Source organism: Haliaeetus leucocephalus, unplaced genomic scaffold, assembly GCF_000737465.1.
Source record: "Haliaeetus leucocephalus isolate CR32 unplaced genomic scaffold, Haliaeetus_leucocephalus-4.0 Scaffold161, whole genome shotgun sequence".
NCBI classification, from domain to species: Eukaryota; Metazoa; Chordata; class Aves; order Accipitriformes; family Accipitridae; genus Haliaeetus; species Haliaeetus leucocephalus.
In genome coordinates this window covers 2,008,580-2,009,016 of record NW_010972597.1, presented here as the reverse complement: position 1 = coordinate 2,009,016, position 437 = coordinate 2,008,580, and the positions used below count along the sequence as shown (strand labels likewise).

The 437-nt window shown below is 73.9% G+C and overlaps 1 protein-coding gene across 4 annotated transcripts in view; it reads right to left on the bottom strand.

The window, feature by feature from the left end:
* AP2A2 (adaptor-related protein complex 2, alpha 2 subunit) overlaps positions 1-398 on the bottom strand; it is a 52,249-nt gene extending 51,851 nt beyond the window's left edge. For all 4 annotated transcript variants that reach the window (XM_010562571.1, XM_010562570.1, XM_010562572.1 and 1 more), the window contains exon 1: positions 236-398. In XM_010562571.1, coding sequence (XP_010560873.1) covers positions 236-302 — 67 coding nt within the window. In that variant the 5' untranslated portion in view covers positions 303-398. The remainder of the gene's footprint in view (positions 1-235) is intronic.
* Positions 399-437: the final 39 nt, after the last annotated feature.

The window sequence follows — 437 nt, the reverse complement described above, 5'->3', positions numbered from 1 at the left end:
AAGCCTTAGTCTGTTCCCCCCCGCCCCGCGCCGCCTCCCCCGCCGCCCCCCAGGGCGCGTCGCCATTTCGTGAGGCGGGAGCGCTCCGAGCAGCCTGCTGCGGGGGGCAGAAGGAAGAGGAGAGCACTGGGGAGGGGATCGAAGGAAAGAAGCCCCGGCCCCACGGGGCAACGGCCCATGGCAACGGCCGGCCCGGCCCAGGCCCCAGCCCCACCGCGCCTCAGCCGCCACTCACAGTTCCGGATATCGGAGATGAAGACCGCCAGGCCCCGCATCCCATCGCCCTTCGACACCGCGGGCATCGTGGCGCGCGATCACGACCGCCCAGCAACACGCCAAACCGCCACAACTACTGCCGCCGCCGCCGCCCGCTCTCCCCGCGGGGCTCTTCAGGCCGCTGCCACCGCCGCCGCCTCTGCAGCGCGCAGGCGCCGGGA